The sequence below is a fragment of the Hippopotamus amphibius genome, chromosome 6, assembly GCF_030028045.1.
Source record: "Hippopotamus amphibius kiboko isolate mHipAmp2 chromosome 6, mHipAmp2.hap2, whole genome shotgun sequence".
NCBI classification, from domain to species: Eukaryota; Metazoa; Chordata; class Mammalia; order Artiodactyla; family Hippopotamidae; genus Hippopotamus; species Hippopotamus amphibius.
In genome coordinates, this window is record NC_080191.1 from 133,097,151 (window position 1) to 133,117,397 (window position 20,247).

Consider the following 20,247-nt stretch of genomic DNA (forward strand, 5'->3'; position numbering starts at 1 on the left):
CTTGATAACAGTGGCTTAACTCTTCCCACTGTACTAACCAACTGAAGAGTGGCACATTTTGCCATTTTAAACATCAATGAACTTAAAATTTTGTGCAGCTCTAAACACACATTAAGTATTTCAGACAACCAAGGAAGATGGCAAGTAAGCACATGGAATATGCTTGTCACTGATTATTATAGAAACACAAAACAAAACCACAACGTGCTATGAGACTCCACACCCAATAAAGGCAAAAATTAAACAAAACAACAAATAACTGAAAATACCCAAGTACAGGCAAGGATTTAAAGCACTTGGAACCATAATATATGGAGGGTGGGTGTGTAAAATAGTATACCCAGTTTGGAAGTCAGTTTGGCAATTTCTTATAGTTAAACACATTTACCATATGACACAACAATCCTAATCATAGGTATTTATCCAAGAGAAATGAAAACATCTGTTTACACATAGACCTGTATATACATATTCATAGCAGCTTTATTTATAATAGCAAAAAACCTGAAAACTCAAAGATCCATCAACTGGTGAGTGAATAAACAAGCTGTGGTATAACCATACAATGCAATACTACTAAACAATAAACAAGGAACTAACTTCTGGTACACAGAGCAACATAAATAACTCAAACGCATTATGTTAAGTGAAAGAAGCTGGGCACAAAAGACCATATATGGTTCCATTTATTTGAAATTCTAGAAAAGGCAATACTACTGACCAGATGGTTGCCAATGGGTGGAAGTGGGAGCACGGGATTGACTGCAGTAAGGGAAACAAGGGACATTTTAGGTGACAGGAATGTTCTACATCAAGACTGTGCTGAGAGCAATTACATGACTTTATACATTTGACAAAATTCATAGAGTTATACTTGGCTAACTTTATTATATATGAAATATCTTAAAGTTTATTAAAAAAGAGTATGTAACAGTGGTAACTTTTTTTATATGTTGAGTTTCCAGACATTCTACAATGAATATGTATTTTTAAAATCAGAATAAAAATGCCACATAAAAACAATTAGTGTATTATAAATATATGATTATACTACAGGATCACAATTACTTAAAAATAAATATACACAAACTCAGAGCTAAAAGAGGGGAAGGAAAATTACCATTTACTCTGGGTAATGCAGTACTAAAATAAATTTCTCCTACAGCTCTTCTATGATTTCTAACTTGCAGGGTACTTTGTTTTAAAAATGAAGAGAAAATCACTTGCAATATTGGTGTAAATGTATCTGGAGCTTTTGCCCACGTTAATGAATTAGGAAGGTGTCACTTGGACTCACTTTTCAAAGATACTTTTTAAAGATTTTTCAGTGGTTTCTTTTTTTCCCCAAGTTTCTCTTTCAGGGTTTTTTTTTTTTTTTTTTTTTTTTAAGAGTTATCCTTGGTATCACTCAGAATGGTGAGGCAGATAGACTTTTCTTCTTAATTTAGTAACTTATTCTTTAAAACTACCAAATTAACAGGCAGGTATAGTTCTGAGACCTGGAATACATTTTTCACTAACACCCTATTCTGCAAACAAAAGAAAAACCTAAATAGCACCTTTAGGTAGAATTTCCATCTTGATTGGCTGCAGAGAAGACATAATCCGGAGGTGATAATAACTCCTTTGATCTCTCTGAATAGCTGATCTATTAAACAATTCTTTAGGAATATTTTCTCCATTTATGGAGATTAAATATTGGTCTACAAACACAGAGCCAATTAACTAGTAATCTGTTTTTACAGATTTTTAAAATGCTTTCTGCCAAGACCGTTTTGGCCAACTGACTGAATTTAAACTGGACAGTAAAAGTAAGCAGGACAAAACACACAAACATAAAAACATAAACATTCTTAGAGAACAAATAGGACCTAATGATCACCTTCAGTTTAGGGGCAAAGCTAATATGCCACAAAATGACCCAGTATGAGAATTAGTGAGAGATCACTTCTGAGATACTAGCCAAGAGAATGGACTTAGAACACACAAGTACATTCACAACCCTAGAAGACAATGATAGGCTGACATACATTCCCAGAAATGGGAGCAGTACCTAAACCAGTGCTGTTAAGATCGTCAAAGCATTATCAATCAATCCCAGTCATCATACGATACTCCTTTCCTTTGGCTTCTCTGAAAGGCACAATAAAATCTGTAGTTTTTAGTGTGCAGCAGCTTGTTCTTCCTATGTTTCTTTTCATAGTATTTCCAGGACTACAACTTTTACATCTTTTCTCAGACGTGAGGGTCAAGCTATTAGATCACAAAATAGATGATAAAAATAGAAGCCTCAGCAAACAACATTCAATGATGGATAGTATGTGTTTCAGTTAATACGCTTTCTGCCACGTTATACAAAGACCCCTCTGAAAGTGGCTAAAACAATGAAGGGTTTATTATGTCAGAGTAAGTCCACGTGCAGGGCAGCTGCAGAGTTTGGATAATTCAGCAGCTCACTAGCATCATCAAGGACTCTGGTGATGTCCACCCGCCCGCTGAGCCCACCTTGTGATCCTACGATGGCTGCAGCAGTTCCAAGTGCCAGATTCAGACACTGTCCAAAGGAGGAGTACATAATTTCCTCCTCTCAGTCTATTAGTGAGGAGAACCTTTCTCAGATGCCCCCTTGCAGATCTCTTCTCAGCTGCCGTCAGCCAGGACAGGTTCACAGACTCATGCCTCATCAGTTACTTATAAGGAGAACAAGACCATGCATAACCGGCTTGGAACAATCCAGTTCACCCTTGTGGAGGAAGATCCAACATCCCTGGCAACAATGCTGCACAGAGGCGGGGACACATGAACAAGCAAGCAGGAAGGGAGAGACAAAATGGCGGCTGGATAGCAACCAACAGTATTTATCAAAATCTGACAGGGCTGAAAAGATACAGTGCGTCACGCTGGCTGAGAAGGTAAAACAGCACTCAGAGCATGGGGAGGAAAAGTGTAACTTAATGGACTGTTATTAAAAAAACATTTCAAATAATAACTACAATTTAGTGAGTACACAATACATGCCAGACACTAGTCTTAGGCACTTTACATATGGTAACATATTTAATCCTCACAATTGTTAGCTATATTTTACAGATAAGGAAACAGAGAAGCCAAGTAATTTGCCTATGACATGCTAAGTGACAGAGCTAAAGTTTCAACTCAGACAGACTCTCGACCCATACTTTCAATTGCTACATTACACTGCGTACGGTGATGTAGAAGTGGTACAAATATATTCTAAAAAGATAAAAAACCATCAAATAAATCAAGGGACAGATGGAGGTGCAGAAACCAAGCCAAAAAGCTAGCTGAGATTTACACACTGTACACTTTATTAAATACTGGGCTTTATTACAACAAATTAATTTACTTCTGATAGAAGTTTCATTAGAAAAAATGTGGATGTGTTCAAATTCTTACTTGACACGGCTTTTTGGCTAACCATTCTATTTTTACTGATTCTATACTCAGTCATTATGGACAGAGAGATCCGTATCTCCTAACAGGACAAAGGAATTTCTCAAGTGGTACAACATTCAAAATATGTAAGAGGAATATTCTGAAAATGTGGACATGACCACTACAGAGTATATGATTAGAGAACATACTGTTTTTTATGGTATATTTATAATAGCTACAGATAACATTGTTAACTCATGCACATTAAGTCTTTACTGCCTACTGAAGGTTTCTACCTTACACAGGAAAATTATTCATGTCCTGGGTTTGGCATCTAGCCAAAAATTAAACCATGATGGAAAATGGCTATCAAATTGGCTTTTCAGGGCACCACAGAAAAGCTGTCAGCTGTAATATCCATCCTGGAATCGTGGCGGCAAGTTCCTGGGAGTTGCTTTTTCCTGTGTTTTGAGCAAGTCTATAATAGCTGAAAGTACTGCACAGTCTCTGGATTTAGTGTCCTTCCAGTCTACAGGGTGGGGACTTTCGATCTTCTCTTGCAGCAGTATATCTAGTTCCTTTCTTAATTCCTGAAGTTGGAAAAATTATACATGTTCAACAAAGGCAGATGTACTATCAAACAATACAGTAATTAAAAGTGACTAGCTGGTACAAGGAATTTCATAAGCTATTACACAAAAAGACTGAAATATTTAATAAGCAACTAATGAAGTGTGGTCGAGTAGCCAACTTAAGTAAAAACATTCAAACTTCCATCACACTGAGCCATTTAGAATGGTTGGCCTGTAATTATCTCAAAAAACAATTCAGAAAAACTATGAATCAATTTCTCAACACAATTTCCTCCATTGAAAAAAGCAAGTATTTAACGTAACATGTATAACACTTGGAAGAATAAAACCACAAGACTACATACTAACTTGTGTGCAGAATCAAAGACAACCCATGTAAAGTCAGTCACCTTAACAAGATGGGCAATTCTTGCTGGGGACTGAAAGATAATCCATTCATCTACAGCAATAGTTTCTTGATCATTATCCTTCTGAATGGAAATATCACCTCCAAAGAACAGGAGACAGTATGGGGAAACTTCTGTGCAGTCATACAAGTATATCTATAAGAAGAATTAAGGTAAATTACTACATTAAGGCATCTGAAAGGATTATTGCCACATTAATTCAATAATATCACTAATATCAACCTATTAGTGCTTTCCTTCTAAAACAGGTATTATCCTGTTAGTGTATATTACAGAGACTAATTTTCAAGAAATACCATTTTAAACAAGCCATTCTTCATTACTCAAGAGAACTAAAATAGTTTTACATTTTTGTTTCAATTCAATCAATAGCACTGTTCTGTAAACAAAATACTTTTAGTGATGAAACCAAAACACTAATGTAGCTGAAGTTCTTTTTATTTATATATTAACAGAATTCCCACTTAATATACTGACAATACTTGTGTATTGACAGGCCAACAAAATTCTTTGTACAGTGTAAACTCTTGTATACCATAAAATGCCAGTATGTCTTGAAAGCAGACTCTGAAGGAAAATTACACAAATCAAATAACTGTCCCAATTAATTAAAATAGATCCATCACGACAGACCTGCACATTAAAAGTATAGGTTATCTGCTTGAAGAAGTTGTGTCATGGCAGAAAAAAATTTTTTTGAAGAAAGCAAATTTCATTTATAATTATGAAAGCTATACAATTTTAAAAATACAAGGCTGTTATTCAGATCCATGGTTATTTCATATATTCACTTACACTACTTGTTCTCATCTTCAGGTGATAGATAAGCCAGTTGTAGTGAAACTCTGTTTGCTCCACATTAACAGATTTAGGATGAATAGCAACTAGTCCATCAGTTTTTGTGTAAACTTTCACCCTTTAAAAAAGTTAAAATGTAGTAAAAACAACAAAAACAACTCTGGAGGATTCCAAACCAATCCCAGAATCAAAACAAACTCCACAAGTGAGTTCAGTTTATTTTTGCAATATAAATTTTCAAACTTATATTTGAGGAAAGAATTTTTATTTTAATACGACATGGAAAGATAATCAGCTACATATGAATACTCTAAATCATACAACAAATCCTTTTCTTATAGGTATAATATAACTCAACATATTAGAAAGGTGACAAAATATTCCCTAATGATGTTTATATACTATAGCACTAAAGCACAAAGAATGAAATAAATACTTGAAATAATTCTAAGTGAATCAGACCAAGAGAACAGTCTGTACATTTTACTGTAAATCATACTGATCAACAGCTGTCAATTTACAAAATAACTCTGTGACATGATCAGTGAAGAAAATTCAGGTTATGCACCCAAATATAAAATTAAAAATGAAGAATTTTGTTTAAAAGGGAGTTAGCTAAAACTGGTTTTTAAAACCTATTCTAAAATATGTTTTAAATGAAATCACATTCACTGAAAACCCCCCCCCCCCCCCAAAAAACAGGAATACTTGGAATAAATGTACACAGCTCTAGTTCAGTCTCTCCATTCTTAAGGGTCTTTCCTTTGATAGTCATAAAACTTTTACCTCAATTTGTAGGAGTCTTTAATATTATTCAACAGAGAGATGTCTGATAGTACACTTTTACATAGTCAGTGGTAATTACAGCATAAAGCTGATAACTAATCCTTCCTCTTTGTTTTTAAAAGTATCTTTTTCATGGTTCTAGGAACCCATAATACATCTACCAAAATCATGAATCATAGCCATGAGCCATTATTCAGAACAAAATCAGCAACTGTTTTTCCTCACCACACAGTCAATTTAACCAATGCTATCCTGCAACCCTACATCACCAGAGCAGCAGGGTTTGGCAAATTTTTTCCATACAGGACCAGAGAGAAAATACTTCAGGCTTTGTGGGCCTTCTGTCACAACTACTCAACTCTGCTAGTGTAGCTGGAAAGCAGGCTCAGACAACATGTTAATGAACAGGCACAGCTATATTCCAACAAAAATTTACACACTCTTAGCCAGTAGGCCAAAATGTGCTGACCCTGGCACTAGACCAAAACAAAGCACCAACCCAAAGAGAACTATATTTTTTTCAGGATGGCAGAGGGATATACAAAATGTTTGTATTTCAAGGAGTCTCTCTGTCAAGCTACTTGTAAATTTAGGGATAGATATGAAGAAGAATCTGACAGAGTACTGATGTCAAGAAGTACTCAGATCATTTAAAATGTGGATAATCCAACAATGATTAAATTTCATGTCACCCATAGTCTTCTCCCTGAGAATAGGGTTTCTCAACATCAGCATTCTTGACATAGTGAATTCTTTGTTGTGGGGGACTGTCCTGTGCACTATGGAATGCTTAATAGCATCTCTGACCTCTATGTACGATGCCAGTAGTACATACTTCTCCAGTTACACCACGTCTGCAGACATTGTCAAATGTCCCCAGAGAGGTAAAATTGTCCAGGTTGAGAACCAAGGCACTGGAACAATGTCTGCACTTTAGGCTATCCTTGAGGCCTATATTTTTTCTTGTTTATAGAACATCCAACTTTTTCACTTAACATCAGTTCAAATATTTTATGTCAATATACAATGATGTTTTATACACCTAACAGAAACACTATATAATATGGTCTTATAAAACCGTAATTTCCCCACTGCTCCTAGACATCTATGTTGTTTACAATATACTTTCCAAAAAATATTTGGAATTACTTCCTTAGAACATATTAAATTACATTAAAATATTCACTTATGAATCCACTGGCCGAGAGACTATTTTAATGACTGCTAATACATAATTCTAATCTAAACTGTCTTCCAAAACGGTGGCACAAATTCACATACCACTAGCCATTTCTGACTTTCAGTTTCTCTTTTTCCTCACTAGAGTGAGTTCATTTACTGGGCAAAAATATACCTTATTGTTATCTCGAATTACTCTATTTGTACATATATTTAAAGTTATATTTCTCAAAACAGTAAAATCACCACAATTTTATTCAAAGAGTTCAAGGAGAAAATCACCTGTTTTATAAGAGAGGGAAAAAAAATCCTGAAACAAAATCTACTCTAAGCAAGGTCCACTTAGGCACTGGTTTTTAATAGCTGGCTTACTGTTCTCATATTTACACTGGTATTATATTTCACTAACGTTCTTTGTGAATAATAGGTGATGAAGGAGCACACTCCAGGGATGTGCTGGAGGGAAGGTGATGCCTAGTAAACAGTTTGCCTTCTCTTAAACAACCAAAAGTAAAGAACAAGAATATGGCCCTATTATGAGTAAAAACAAATGAACAATATAAGCCCTGTTGCTGTAGAGGATTTCAAAAGTTTGAGAGAACTACAAATAATTCATAATAATCTTCAATGCTTACATTTTTCTTTTTTTACCCAAATTTAGTCGGATTTTAGCAACTTTGGGATATAAACCAGCACAGATGACAGCTTTAATTATCTTCTCATTATCTATTGGGAGTGGGAAGGTAGAGAAAAAAAAAGTAAAATACTGATACAACTGACAACAGCAGCAAGTTAGTTACACTGTATTTTCTGCTTTACCTGAATTTATATTAGATTTTGGATCTTTAGGATTTCTACTGCTTACAAATCCAGCTCCAAGAAGATGCTCAGCAAACTGCCCTTTCATGTTATGCAGCATCTAGGGAGCAATGGTAACAGACAGAACTGGAATACCTTTCACACGAATTTATAGGGGTTACAAAGCATGTACTTATAAATTTAGCTATGAGCTCTCCTTGCTTTATGAAACACTTTTGCAAAAATGTGATGTTTTGGAGCAGGGGTTGATAAAGTACACAATTTATAAAAACCTGTTTTTGTCAATAAAGTTTTATTGGAACAAAGCCACACCCACTTGTCTACACATTATCTTTGGTTGCTTTTGCATTATAATGGCAGAGGTGAGCAGCTGCAACAGAAACCGGATGGATGGTAAGGCAAAAATATTTATTGTCTGAACTTTCACAGAAAAAGCTTGCCTGCTGTAGGGAATAACAACTGATATTTAAGGATTACTTCATTTTGCAAAAAGACTCATAATTTAATTTTCAAAATTGCTCTCCACCCCATATTTTGAAAAAAATACAGAAAAGCATAAAGACAGTAACCAACATCCATAAATGTACTACTGAGAATTAACTACTGTTACATCCTGGCACAAAAGCTTAAGGCCTGTTTCTTACTTTGTTTTTATTTTTAAGAAAAATCACTCTTTGGGTAAAAATGATAACATGACATTATAAAAAGCATTCAGGTAGTATAGGAAAGAAAACCACCCTAATCTCAATACTCTCAGAAATATCACTAACTAAGTAAATAATATTATAGACACTTACTATGCATTTATACTGACAGAAGAATTAGACAAAAATGCTATCCTAACAATGGGATAACAGTACAGAAGCTGTTTTCATAAAAGCGTTTGAATTAATTTTAGTTCAATTTAAGAAGGTTAAATAGAAATGAAACTGAATTAGATGAATCTTACATTTTTATAATCATAAGAGATATTTAATAAAGGATCCTTGTGAGCTTAAAATAAGAAATTATGAAACATAAAGTTGTCATATTTAGGTATATATCCCTTTTATGAATTGTATGACTTTAGTTTCCCCACCTAAATTCTCTTATAACTGACTCTCTAGGTCACCTCCTGGTTTCTATCACCATTATTTTATATTGTTCAGGATAATAACCTTTCTTCTGTATCCATAATTCCCCATACTGTTTTGTACTTTTCCATATTTAAATAATTTCAATATACACCACCAGCTGACTTAGCATGAACTCTCCATTCCTAAATCCTTTTTGATTCACCTCTTAATAGGCAGCATTTCATTCTATTTCAAGTGCTTTCTTGAATGCCTGTCATTGTTCTTTATACTTGAATTAATATCTTGACTGGATATATTCTCAACCCTTGGATTCAACCATCTTTTCATACTGTAGTTCACTTCATTTTTTCCACTTAAGAGAAATGTTTTTACAATGTATCTCTGAACACGTATTCAATTTGTGTTGAATTTTCTATGTAGAGACACCTATTACCTTTTTCCCACTGGCTGTAGTACCATTCAGAGTTGTCATTACCCTTGTTTTCATTCTGTTAATGTCTGGACACTTTTGATTAAATATGCTAGATTCTGGATTCTTTTAACCTCCTTCTGGATTTGTTAAATCTAGGCCACATAGCTGGAGTGTACCTATAACGGGGGAAAGTGAGGATATTCCTACTCCCACCAGCTTGAGATCACTTCTCCAGTTCAGTGTAGAGTCTGAAGTCTGATGTGCATCTGCCCTGTTAATTGTTAATTTCCTTCTGTTTCATAAATGCCTCCTGTCCAGTGTCTTCTCACTACACTGACTTAAGTTGAAGATAAAAATACCTACCCAAAAGTTAAAGAAAAGATACTTGCTCTATTTGAGATTTTAAAACAGATTTTAGGAGTATTAGTGAAAATTTTCAGGATGAATCATCAAAATGGCAACTAAAGTGTGGGTACAGGAACAATTATCAAGCCTCTCTGTGTTTTCCTGGTAAACTCTGGACTCATTTCTTTCCTTAGTCATTAGTTTTTTGTTTATTATGCTATACATCTTTTCTTGTCTTGTTGCAGCTGATTTAATAGATTCCTTTTATGATTTTCTATAATGATTCAAATTTATAAGACAAACTCACGCAATTAACTTTTTGCTACAGATCTGACTATACAAAATAGATACATGTATTTCCTCATCTAACATATGAGAATCACTTCAAAACATTCACCATTACCTGCAGTGTGTTGGAAGACAGAAAATATTCCCAGCAATAGTCTTTTTCATATCTGAAACCACGTCGTCTAGCTTCTTCCCAGCCCTATGGGGCAAAGAAATGAAGACAAGTATTGATGTTGTTCCCCTAAGCAAAGACTACTTACTAGTTTGTCTTTATTTTGGTAATAATTTTACCTTCTACTATTTCATTTTCTTTGTAAAAAACTCAAAGAATTTCCATATTAACAAACTAAAAAAACAAAATCCCCATGATTCTAGTCGTTAAAAGATAACCGAAAGTGAATCTGCAGACCTTTCTTTACACAAAAAAGAGCAAGTTTATATAGTATCATATTGTGCATTTTACATAAAATAGCATCGTTATGTACATGTATTAATCAAAATGAGAACTCGAACAAATTTCAATGCTCTTGTATGTTTTCAACTTCACAAATATGTTGTTTTATTTTGCTTTAAGCTAGAGAATGAGGGAAGATGGGAAAAAATAAAATACTGAATGAGCTCAAAGGAAAAAAATGTATATAAACTTTCCCATAATAGTACAAAACTGAGTCTAGAACTACAGTAAAAAGATGCTGTCTCTATACACGAAATTATATTTAAATGTTGCAAAGATGAATGATAAATGTTTATCCTTGGATAAGCCTGGCTATTAAGAGAAAATGTCTCTCTATCCTGAAGAATGTACATGATTATCATGTGCTATCAAAATGTTAAATCTGAATATAGGTATAGTTTATTAATGAACAGAATGAGACCTTCTATCATGAATGTCAATAAGACAACGATACAAATGAATAATTAATAGCAAATACAATTTTAAAATAAATTGTCCACTTGTTCTTTAATCAAAACACAAATATACTTTTTTCCAAAAGGGTAAATGTAATGAGCTAACACAAAACTGAAAAATGATGTACAGGTTTTTTTCAAATGTTCACCTAATTTTAAACATTCTCTCTTAGCAATTATAATACAGATCTTATAATACAGATCTTACAAATTTAAATATATTAGTTTTACCTCAAATGCATTCACAACTGTCAGGTGATCACTTTTAGTATCCTTTGCCAATTCCTTTCTTCTTGCATCTGCGACCTTTTCTTTTCCCTTAAAACAGATGAAGGCAACTTAATTGCTCTGATGGTATATAACAGAGAATGGCATTCTAATAAAAAGCCAATGAAAAATGTATCTAAGCAAACAACTATCTTGTGTATCTAAAAATACCTAATCAAAATTAATGCACAGAAATCTCTTGCATTCCTATACACTAACAACGGAAGAGCAGAAAGAGAAATGAAGGAAACTCTCCCATTCACCATTGTAACAAGAAGAATAAAATACCTAGGAATAAACCTGCCTAAGAAGGCAAAAGATCTGCATGCAGAAAACTTTAAGACACTGATGAAAGAAATCAAAGACGACACAAACAGATGGAGAGACATACCATGTTCCTGGATTGGAAGAATCAACATCGTGAAAATGTCTGTACTACCCAAAGCAATTTACAGATTCAATGCAATCCCGATCAAATTACCAATGGCATTTTTCACAGAACTAGAACAAGAAATCTTACGATTTGTATGGAAATGCAAAAGACCCCGAATAGCCAAAGCAATCTTGAGAAGGAAAAATGGAGTTGGTGGAATCAGGCTTCCTGACTTCAAACTATACTACAAGGCCATAGTGATCAAGACAGGATGGTACTGGCACAAAAATAGAAAGGAAGATCAATGGAATAGAATAGAGAACTCAGAAGTAAGCCCAAACGCATATGGGCACCTTATCTTTGACAAAGGAGGCACGAATATACAATGGAAAAAAGACAGCCTCTTCAATAAGTGGTGCTGGGAAAACTGGACAGCAACATGTAAAAGAATGAAATTCGAACACTTCCTAACACCATACACAAAAATAAACTCCAGATGGATTAAAGACCTACATGTAAGGCCAGACACTATCAAACTCCTAGAGGAAAACATAGGCAGAACACTCTATGACATCCATCAAAGCAACATCCTTTTTGACCCACCTCCTAGAATCATGGAAATCAAATCAAGAATAAACAAATGGGACCTCATGAAACTTAAAAGCTTTTGCACAGCGAAAGAAACCATAAACAAGACTAAAAGGCAACCCTCAGAATGGGAGAAAATAATTGCCTATGAAACAATGGACAAAGGATTAACCTCCAAAATATACAAGCAGCTCAGGCAGCTTCATACCAAAAAAGCAAATAACCCAATCCACAAATGGGCAGAAGACCTAAATAGACATTTCTCCAAAGAAGACATACAGATGGCCAACAAACACATGAAAAGATGCTCAGCATCACTAATCATCAGAGAAATGCAAGTCAAAGCCACAATGAGGTATCACCTCACACCGATCAGAATGGCCATCATCACAAAATCTGGAAACAAATGTTGGAGAGGGTGTGGAGAAAAGGGAACTCTCCTTTGGTGGGACTGTAAGTTGGTACAGCCACTATGGAAAACAATTTGGAGGTTCCTTAAAAAACTACAAATAGAACTACCATATGATCCAGTCATCCCACTCCTGGGCATATACCCAAAGAAAACCATAATCCCAAAAGAAACGTGTACCATAATGTTTATTGCAGCACTATTTACAATAGCCAGGACATGGAAGCAACCTAAATGCCCATCAACAAATGAATGGATACAGAAGATGTGGCATATATATACAATGGAATATTACTCAGCTATAAAAAGGGATGAGATGGAGCTATATGTAATGAGGTGGATAGAACTACAATCTGTCATACAGAGTGAAGTAAGTCAGAAAGAGAAGGACAAATATTGTATGCTAACTCACATATACGGAATCTAAAAATGGTACTGATGAACTCAGTGACAAGAACAAGGATGCAGATATAGAGAATGGACTGGAGAACTCGAGGTATGGGAGGGGGCGGGGGGTGAAGGGGAAACTGAGACGAAGCAAGAGAGTAGCACAGACATATATATACTACCAACTGTAAAATAGTCAGTGGGAAGTTGTATAACAAAGGGAGTCCAACTCGAGGATGGAAGATGCCTTAGAGGACTGGGATGGGGAGGGTGGGGGGGACTCGAGGTGGGGCGAGTCAAGGAAGGGAGGGAATACGGGGATATGTGTATAAAAACAGATGTTGAACCTGGTGTACCCCCCAAAAAAAAATAAAAAAATAAATAAATAAATAAATAAAAAATAAAAATACCTAATCTTTTACTAGTATCTTTCTTACCAGTGGAATCACAAAGGGATCTTTGAAGCTGAGACTAGCAGCAATGGTGAGCACTGGGTCTAGGCAACAGAACAGAGCTCCAAAAAGAATCATTTTTCCAATGTGTGGCTCAACTGGTAATCGTGCTAAGTGGACTCCAAGAGGTGTCAATTCTTCTTGTTTATCCAAAGCATTCTGTAAAATAAGAGTTTATGTTTAAAACACACATTGTAAGCACATTTTAGTTTGCTTAGAAAAAAAAATAGGCCACGCATATCCAAATGCCCTAATATTGTTCAGCTTTAGTTCTCTTCATCAAAACATAAGTTTTAAGGTCAGCAAAGGTTAGAATCTTATTTAAACAAAAACAACTTAGCTTTACTATAAACTTTGGAAGAGAAATGAAATAACACATCAGTAAGTCTTCAGTAAAATAAAGAAAATCACTCAAGTATAAGAGTTGCAGGAGAAATTTTAAAAAAAAGAGACACTATTACAAATCTGGAATATAGAATGCATAGCCCTTTGATTCTAGTACTTTAGGAGACATGAGACAGGAGGGCAAGAGATAAAAGACATATCTAGAACCCCCCAAAATGGGGGTGACTTCTGCTCTGATTACCTAGGTAATTTGATATAATCACCCCACTAAGCACAGATGGAAAAGCTGCTTGAAGACACTGAAGAATTACAAAAATTACAAGTCCAGGATTTGGGGGAGGACAGGAGTCCAAGGAGGTGAACCCAACATTGAGGGATCTTTTCCCAAAAGAAGCAACATAAATTCTCCCTGGAAGAAATTACCATCACTCCAAGCTCCAAGCTTTTATCTACAAAGACCTTTGTAAATACAATGTCCAATGTCTATTCAAAATAACAAGGTTTGAACACCACCACAAATAATAAAAAATTAAAAAAATATATATATATATAATTCATATTGCCCCCCTCACTGGTAATCAACCACTAGTTTGTTATAGTAGGTACAAACTACTGGGTATAGAATGGACTACAAGGATGTATTCTAAATATTGGGGAATATAACCAATATTTTGTAATAACTGTAAAGAGTGTAACCTTTAAAAACTGTATAAAAAATTAAAAAATTAAAATTAAAAAACAAAATATAACTCAAATGTCCAATCAGACAAAGATTTCTACTAAACGTTTATGGAGGAAATAACCTCAATCTTACAAAAACTCAGAGAATAGGAAAAAATATATACATACTATTACTCTCAACTGATTTTCTGAGCCTAGCATAATCTTGGTACCTATTTGACAGGGACTTTTGGAGAACAGAAGACTAAATAATCTTATGCATGAGAAACTCAAAGTAATGGCAGATCGAATCCCAGAAAGTTGTTTGTTTCTGGAATAAAAGTTGGTTTAACAATTGAAAAATCAATGTAATTCAACACACTACAAATCAAACAAAAAACAGCATAATCGTACATTCTCATCAGAAGCAGAAAAAGTATTTGATAAAATCAATTATCCATGCATGATAAAAATCTTAGTAAACTAACAGAAACTTCTTTAATTTGATAGTTTCTACAAGAAATCTTCAAAAAACATGCTCAACAAATTATTGACAGCTTTTCCTTTGAGAATAAGAACAGAAGATCACATACTATCATACTGCTTTTGCTTAACACTGTACTAAGGATCCTTCCTGGACAACAGTTGGAAAGGAATAAATAAAATTGCAATTATTTATAAATGTGACTGTATTCAAAAATATACAGTTATCAGAATAAGTGAGTTTCACAGCATTGATGAATATAAGGTAAACATTCAAAATCAATTCAATTTCTGTATATCAGACTCACAAGAAAATGAAAACCTTTGAGGTTTGAATATAATCCAAAAATACCATTAACCAAGACATAAATCTTGTATGATACACAGAAAACACCGAAACACCAAGAGATTAAATAACTAAATCAATGGGAGAGATCATGTTCTTGTATGGTAAGACAGTGTTTGTTGTGACACCAGCTCGACAGAAATATACACCAATATGATAAAGCAGAGCTACAAACAGACAAATCCATAGACACTTATCTATGACAATGGCTGCAGAACAAAGAGGAAAAGGATGAACTTTTCTATAAATGGTTACAGTCAACTGCTCTAAATATCTAAAACCTTTGATTTCTACCTCACCTACACACACACAAAAATCAACTGCAGATGCATTATACATCTAAGTGTGAAAAAGAAAACAAAGTTAAAACAATATATCCTCATGACTCCAGGGTAGATAAAAATATTTACTAAAGGACAAAAAGCAGTAACAATAAAGAAAAAGACATACATTTGACCACACTGAAATTAGGAATTTCTGTTTATCAAACCACTGTTAAAAAGTGAAATGGTAAATATACAGACGTGCAATACATAGTTGACAAAAGATGCAGATCAAGAGTACACAAAAAGTATATAATGACCTTCTACAACATAAGAGAAAAACAGGCATCAATAATTTATAAATGAGGGCTTCCTACGTGGTGCAGTGGTTAAGAATCTGCCTGCAAATGCAGAGGACACGGGTTCGAGCCCTGCTCCAGGAAGATCCCACATGCCACGGAGCAACTAAGCCCGTGCGCCACAACTATTGAGCCTGCGCTTTAGAGCCCGTGAGCCACGACTATTGAGCCTGCGCTTTAGAGCCCATGAAGCCCACGCACCTAGAGCCCGTGCTCTGCAACAAGAGAAGCCACGGCAATGAGGAGCCCGTGCACCACAACGAAGAGTAGCCCCATTCACTGCAACTAAAGAAAGCCCGCGCACAGCAAAAAAGACCCAACACAGCCAATAAAATAAATTAATTAAAAAAAAAGTTAAAAAAAATAATTTATAAATGAGACTATGCAAATGGACAATAAGCATGAAAAGCTGCCTACAAATTCAACAGTAGTTGTGGTAATGCAAATTAAAACCACAAAACTATCACCTATCAACATACTTAGGGTAAAAGACTACAGGTTGATGGCACTACAGAGTAATGAGAATGCTTACCTACCACTGGCACTGGTAGGAGTGTAAGTAGTTTCACAACTTTGGAAAATGGTTGGGCATTACCTACCAAAGTTAATCATATAAATATGTTATGATCCAGGGAATTCACTCCTTAAGTGTATACCCATGAGAACACATGTGTACCAAGAAACAATAAATATTGAAGAATATTCATATCAGCGCTATATGTAATTGCCTCAAAACGGAAATAACAAAAATGCCTTTCAGTAGTCATACAATATGGTAAAGAAATGAAAATGAATGAACTATAGCTTAAAGCAATAATGCACATGAATCTCACAATGTTCACTGAAAGAATTCAGAACCCCATTTCCCCCTGCAACCCCTGCCCCTCATCCTGTGTGATTTCACGTAAAGTTCACAGAAGGCCACATTAAACTGAGCTCTTTATAGAGATCTATATTGGTATGGTAAAATCATCAAGAAAAACAAGCAAGAAATTACCATTAAAGTCATGATAGAGGTTATTTTCGAGACTGAGTGAGAGTACAGTGATTGGGAGAGGGTAGGAAGCTGGTTTTTAGGATACTAGAAATGTTCTTAACTTCTTGACATGAATAAAAATAACACAGTGCTCACTTTGTGATGAATCATTACACTAGACATTTCTGTTTTGCTCTTTTACCATGGATGGGCATGCTGTATTGCACAATAAAAACTTTTTTCAAAATGTAGGCTTTGGATCCTACTGTTGGTAAGGATTTCCCAGGCCTTTTCACAATTTTGTTGCCTACAAATGGCTAAGTAAAGACTGGCTCTTAAATTCAGTTGGGAGAGGGGAAGTCATCCCACTCCGGCTTCAGACTCCAGCTGTCCTGTCTCTACCATAAACAATAAGTTGATTTTCTGACCATCACCTAGCTCTCTACTGCTATGTTTCTATCAAAGTCTGGAAGGGAAGAGAGGACAGCAGTAAAACCTCACTGCTCCCTAAAATACCAGTAACCTCACTAAATCTAATCCAAATTCCAACAAAAATGCTCAGATAAGTTACAATGCTTTTCATTTAAACAACTCATTACTCATATTAAGAGCTTATTTCAATGTTTTCACATGGACCAAATTCTCAAAATTACCTACGTGGATGGCTCAAATAAAGCTGAAATATGTAAAATACATCTTCAGCATCCTCTAACCCAGCACTAATCAACAGAATTTGCAGCACTGACAGAAATGTGTTTCTGTACTGTTCACGTGGTAGCCACTAGCCACAGTGCCTATTAAATATGTAAAACATGCAAGTGTGACCAAGATACTGAATTTGTAATTTAATTCAAAATTTAAATTTAAATAGTCACCTGTGGCTAGTCTACTGGCACAGCTCTAACTTCTTTCTCTCCTCTCTCCACTTTGGGCACTAACTCACAGCCAGTCCTACACCTACAGCTTCTCAACATGGTCTTGTGCAGGGATGGCTACAACTAAGTGGCCACTTGACTAAGACACTGAAACTTGTTCCTCAAAGCACTGACTTCATAAATGAAACTAAGGAAAAAAGCTGTAAAAATAAAATGATAGGTGGTAGATATGATATCTTGGAGAAAAGCCACCTGCTAACATTCCTTCAAAACAAGAACAGTTGCCTTTATAAGATGTCCATACTGTCATTAAGTTACCTGGAATTGACAAAAGCTCTAAAAACATTATGCTAATCAGAAAGAGTAGAATAAAGCAACCAAATTCATTTCAAGAATACAAATGGGGGCTTCCCTGGTGGCACAGTGGTTAAGAATCTGCCTGCCAATGCAGGGGACACGGGTTTGAGCCCTGGTCGGGAAGATCCCATATACCACAGAGCAACTAAGCCCATGTGTCACAACTACTAAGCCTGTGCTCTAGAGCCCACGAGCCACAATTATTCAGCCCATGTGCCACAAGTACTGAAGCCCACTTGCCTAGACCCTGTGCTCCTCAACAAGAGAAGCCACCACAATGAGAAGCCTGCTCACTGCAACGAAGAGTAACCCCACTCACCGCAAGTAGAGAAAGCCCACATGCAGCAACTAAGACCCAACACAGCCAAAAGTAAATAAATTATATAAATTAAAAAAATTTCATTAAAAAAAAAAAGAACACAAACGAAGAAGACCAGTAATTGAAATATTTCAAAATTTTATGTAATTTTAAATCAGGCCTACAATGAAAAAAGTTGTGTGGAAACAGGCCAGTATGATAAGAAAATCACAAAGGTATCATTTTATAACTTTCTAATTTATATGTCATACTCCAAACTGAACAGCCAAATAGCGAACTGATTTGGTACTGCATATTCACTGGCCTACCTTGCAATAATGACAGTATATTTTATAATTAGCAGCCTTACTTAAACACTCTAGATCTAAGTTATAATTGAAAAAGAAAAATCAAATTTACCAGTTCCATCAGGTGTTTTATGGAGAGTAGCACTGCTTCATTCGATGGTGGATCCATTAGCCTACTCAGAAAGTAAGCAATTCCACCTAGCCTTAAAATCTGGGGGGAGAAAAATATAATGACATAAGTTTAATCCTGCCTATGTAACTCACTTGAATACAGCATCAAACTTATATACAATTTTCAAGTTAGTTATCTTACCAGAATAAGTTAAAATTATATTTGTGATGCTATAAAAACATGTTCAAAGGCCAACATGCTACCTTCTAACACCCCAACTCTATTAATGAGAAAAGTAGCTGGTTAAAATACCAAGAGACAAGCTGATTACCAATTATCTTCAAAATAAGGTGGCTAATTTTATCAAAATACATAAGATGCTGAAAAAATGGTAAGTAGTTTATAATGAGGGATCTTAAGATGTAATAACAGTAGCTAACGATTACTGAACACTCACTATGTCCCAGGCACTGTTCTAAGAATTTTATATGAAGTTAACTTAAATAACTTGCTCAATGTAACAGAACTAGCTTGCCACAAGGAGGACATGGGATTCAAACCCAGGTAGTCTGGCTCCAGAGCAGTATGTAATTAAAAACTGTTTAGTAAGTATCTGATGGAAGCTTAAAAACAGCTTTTTTGAACTGCATGGGTCCACTTATATGCAGACTTTTTTCAATAAATATAATACTTGCATTTTCATTTTACAGATTTTTAAATTAACTGATAAGCTTGTGTTCAATTACAGATCACAAAAGGCAGAATCAAAAGAGCTTCGGGGGAAAAAAAAAAAAAAAAGAGCTTGAGTCCTGATTCTCTCCAAACTGTTTCAACCACCTACCCCCGGGTGAGTCATTTTTTATTTGCTTTGTTTTCAAGGCAGAGAAGGCAGTAAGTGGATTTTCAGCAACCCTAATCCCCATTCTGTTCAAGGATCTACCGTACTAACACACACAGAAACAAATGCATGGTAAAAAATTCTTTCTGACAGATTAATATACTACTTTCCTCTAAAAAGATGTTGAAAATTCGAAACCCCCATTTACTTTCTTAACTCTCCCACCTAATTTACCTTTATTTGTAAACAAAGTTCTTCCAAAGGTGTTCTCAAAATTTCTGGCAGTTGATAGTCATCTAGAAGGCTTGCTCTAAGACCATTATACAGATGATAGCAATGACCAGGTTGAACTCTTTTTTAAAAAAAAAAAAGGGGGGGGGGGAGTATTATCAGTGACTTTTTAGAACTCCAGAGAAAACAGGCAGGGCAAGTAGTCAGTATTTCTTACAAGCCACACCATAACTAATTTGTTATTTCATTTTTATTAATCATATATTCCTTCTCCCCATCTGTTCTGAATAAGCTTAAACACACTAACCCTAA

The 20,247-nt window shown here is 35.1% G+C and overlaps 1 protein-coding gene across 1 annotated transcript in view; it reads right to left on the reverse strand.

Annotated features, from left to right (window-relative positions):
• Nucleotides 1–3,306: 3,306 nt before the first annotated feature.
• DHX36 (DEAH-box helicase 36) overlaps nucleotides 3,307–20,247 on the reverse strand; it is a 45,157-nt gene continuing 28,216 nt past the window's right edge. Inside the window, exons 16-25 of the mRNA XM_057738650.1 lie at nucleotides 19,939–20,056; nucleotides 18,867–18,965; nucleotides 13,470–13,643; nucleotides 11,240–11,326; nucleotides 10,215–10,298; nucleotides 7,979–8,078; nucleotides 7,795–7,885; nucleotides 5,192–5,312; nucleotides 4,379–4,531; nucleotides 3,307–3,986 (exon numbers count right to left, since the gene is read on the reverse strand). Of these exons, the coding sequence (XP_057594633.1) occupies nucleotides 3,801–3,986; nucleotides 4,379–4,531; nucleotides 5,192–5,312; nucleotides 7,795–7,885; nucleotides 7,979–8,078; nucleotides 10,215–10,298; nucleotides 11,240–11,326; nucleotides 13,470–13,643; nucleotides 18,867–18,965; nucleotides 19,939–20,056 (1,213 nt within the window). The 3' untranslated portion in view covers nucleotides 3,307–3,800. The remainder of the gene's footprint in view (nucleotides 3,987–4,378; nucleotides 4,532–5,191; nucleotides 5,313–7,794; nucleotides 7,886–7,978; nucleotides 8,079–10,214; nucleotides 10,299–11,239; nucleotides 11,327–13,469; nucleotides 13,644–18,866; nucleotides 18,966–19,938; nucleotides 20,057–20,247) is intronic.